This window comes from Strigops habroptila, chromosome Z, assembly GCF_004027225.2.
Source record: "Strigops habroptila isolate Jane chromosome Z, bStrHab1.2.pri, whole genome shotgun sequence".
NCBI lineage: Eukaryota > Metazoa > Chordata > Aves > Psittaciformes > Psittacidae > Strigops > Strigops habroptila.
In genome coordinates, this window is record NC_044302.2 from 67977474 (window position 1) to 67979832 (window position 2359).

At 42.6% G+C, this 2359-nt stretch overlaps 1 protein-coding gene across 1 annotated transcript in view; it reads left to right on the forward strand.

Annotated features, from left to right (window-relative positions):
• The window catches only part of BNC2 (basonuclin 2), a 333331-nt gene extending 331384 nt beyond the window's left edge, over positions 1-1947 (forward strand). Inside the window, exon 7 of the mRNA XM_030470480.1 lies at positions 1406-1947. Coding sequence (XP_030326340.1) covers positions 1406-1468 — 63 coding nt within the window. The 3' untranslated portion in view covers positions 1469-1947. The remainder of the gene's footprint in view (positions 1-1405) is intronic.
• Positions 1948-2359: the final 412 nt, after the last annotated feature.

Genomic DNA, 2359 nt, shown 5'->3' on the forward strand with positions numbered 1-2359 from the left:
TCCTTCCTTCCTTCCTTCCTTCCCTTCCTTTCCTTCCTTTCCTTCCTTCCTTCCCTTCCCTTCCTTCCTTCCCTTCCTTCCTTCCTTCCTTTCCTTCCTTCCTTCCTTCCTTGCTTCCTTCCTTCCTTCCTTCCTTCCTTCCCTCCTTCCTCCCTCCCTCCCTTCCCTCTCTCCCTTTCTCTCTCTCCCTCCCTCCCTTCCCTCCCCTCCCTTCCTCCCTTCCTCCCTTCCCTCTCTCCCTCTCTCTCCCTTTCTCCCTCCCTCCCTCCCTTCCTTCCTCCCTCCCTTTCCTCTCTCCCTTCCTCCCTTCCTTCCTTCCTCCCTCCCTTTCCTCTCTCCCTCCCTTTCCTCTCTCCCTCCCTTTCCTCCCTCCCTCCCTCCCTTCTCTTCCTTCCTTCCCTCCCTCCCTCCCTTCCTTCCATTGTGTAAATGAAAGTCTACTTTGTTTGCCTGTTCCAGGATTTTTCCATCACCTATGTATGTTTCCTGTTCCATTCCAAAACAAGCGACATTTTAGGGAAAAGAGTAGAGTCAGGTTCTGCTCAGTAAAGTAGCTGTCAGGGGTGGCCAGCACCTCTTTTGATCTGGTGCAGTACAGCTAATAGGAAGTGGGGCTACTGGGATCCACTTGAGTTTTCCCTGAGTTTTAGTCCTCAGTTAACACAGTTAAGGATCTAGCATAGCAAAGTATGTGGGGTAGGAATGTGCCTAGACAAGATAAAGAGCTGTGTAGGAATCGGGAAAGCTCAGAAACATAATGATTCAAGGTCTGACCTGTTCCAAAGGTAGGAACCAGTTAAGAGACCAGAGATTTAGTTCAAAAATTTCTCCTTGAATGTGTATGATATTTTAAAATTAAAGTGCTTGTTTTGGACCCATTTTCCACACAGTTGTTAGGAATGTCAGCTGTCATCAGAAAACATGACATCTTTTCAGAAATGTATTTATACTCAAATTCTGTAGGAATTTCATGGCATCATTAGTGGCAGGTGAAGGAATAAGGGACGGAAAGTGGCCTAGGAGCACACACATGCTGCTCTGAATTTTTTGTGCCAGTCATGTGAACAGACCTATTACTCCTTCTTCTGTCCCCAGAATGTTTTTGTCAATTTTCGCTTTGGGTTGTGGTAACAGAATTACTCTTTCTATTTTAAAAGAGAAGCAAAGGTGTCTGTACTAAGGGCAGGGAGGCAGCAGGAGTTTTCTGTGGGGAAAAGGTGAGTGACAGACACATGATGGCAGCTGGTATATGTCAGTTTCTTCTTTTTTTTTTCTTTGCTACTTTGCTACTTTGCTGCTATAGTAACTCAACAAAACAGTGACTGTAGTGCTACTTTGCTAGATAACCATCAGCATATCCTCTTGTCGACACATGATGAGTTGGGCTTTTTTCCCTCTCTTGTAGGGACATAAAAGGAACTCTTTTCCATACTCATTTCTACTTCATGAACAGTGTAACATCATATGATGGACTGAACCTTTCACCCACATGTTTGCCCAAGTACATGTCTGTTCCAGTCCCATGGTTTCTGTCTCTTCTTGCCAAGCAGCATTATCACTGCCTTTAAAATGGCCTGTAACAGAGTGAAGCAGCAACTTTTTTACATAAGTAGTATTATCTTGAATCTGTAGTTAACCAGTCTTATATAGTTCGTTTTCTCTTGTTTTCGTGATGTTGAATGACAGCTTTGATTTTTTGATCAAGATATTGATCATGTATATGCCGATACTGTTGCTTTTGTTTGGCACTGGCACTGAAAGGAAAACAGTTCTGGACCACCAAAGGGTTAAAAAATGGACATGTTTTTGACAAGTCCTCTGACTCTTGCCAGTATTATTGTTCATTATGATGACACTGTATTTTTTTTAAATAGCAGTTGTAGTTGTCATAAAACTATTTTCCCATTCCTCTCCTTTAAAGTGTGATGTTGTAAATTCATGTGACCTTTCCTGCAAAGAATAAATATTTCTTTTTTTATATAAGATCTCAAGATAAGGCTTGGTTTGTAACAAATAGTGGCCCATTACAAAGCAGGAAAAAAAACCTGAGCTGAGCAGAAAGAAGCTTCAGTTCAATTTCACCTCATATCTTTCTAATAACTTACTTGTCACTTTATTACCTTCCAGTAATGTGAATGCTGCTGACAAGACTGTCACACTAACAGCAGACAACACCCTCTCTTCCTTAGCTCCAGCTCTCCTGGCTACTTATTGCACTGGCCCTGAAGGGACACAAACTAATAGTGTGCTTTCAAGTTCAGCACTTGGCCATCAAATATAAAAGGATGTGTAATTGCCTATTTATCCCCTGTGAAGGGGAAATTGAGTATAAGAACCAGGCTTTCCCTCCTCATACCTT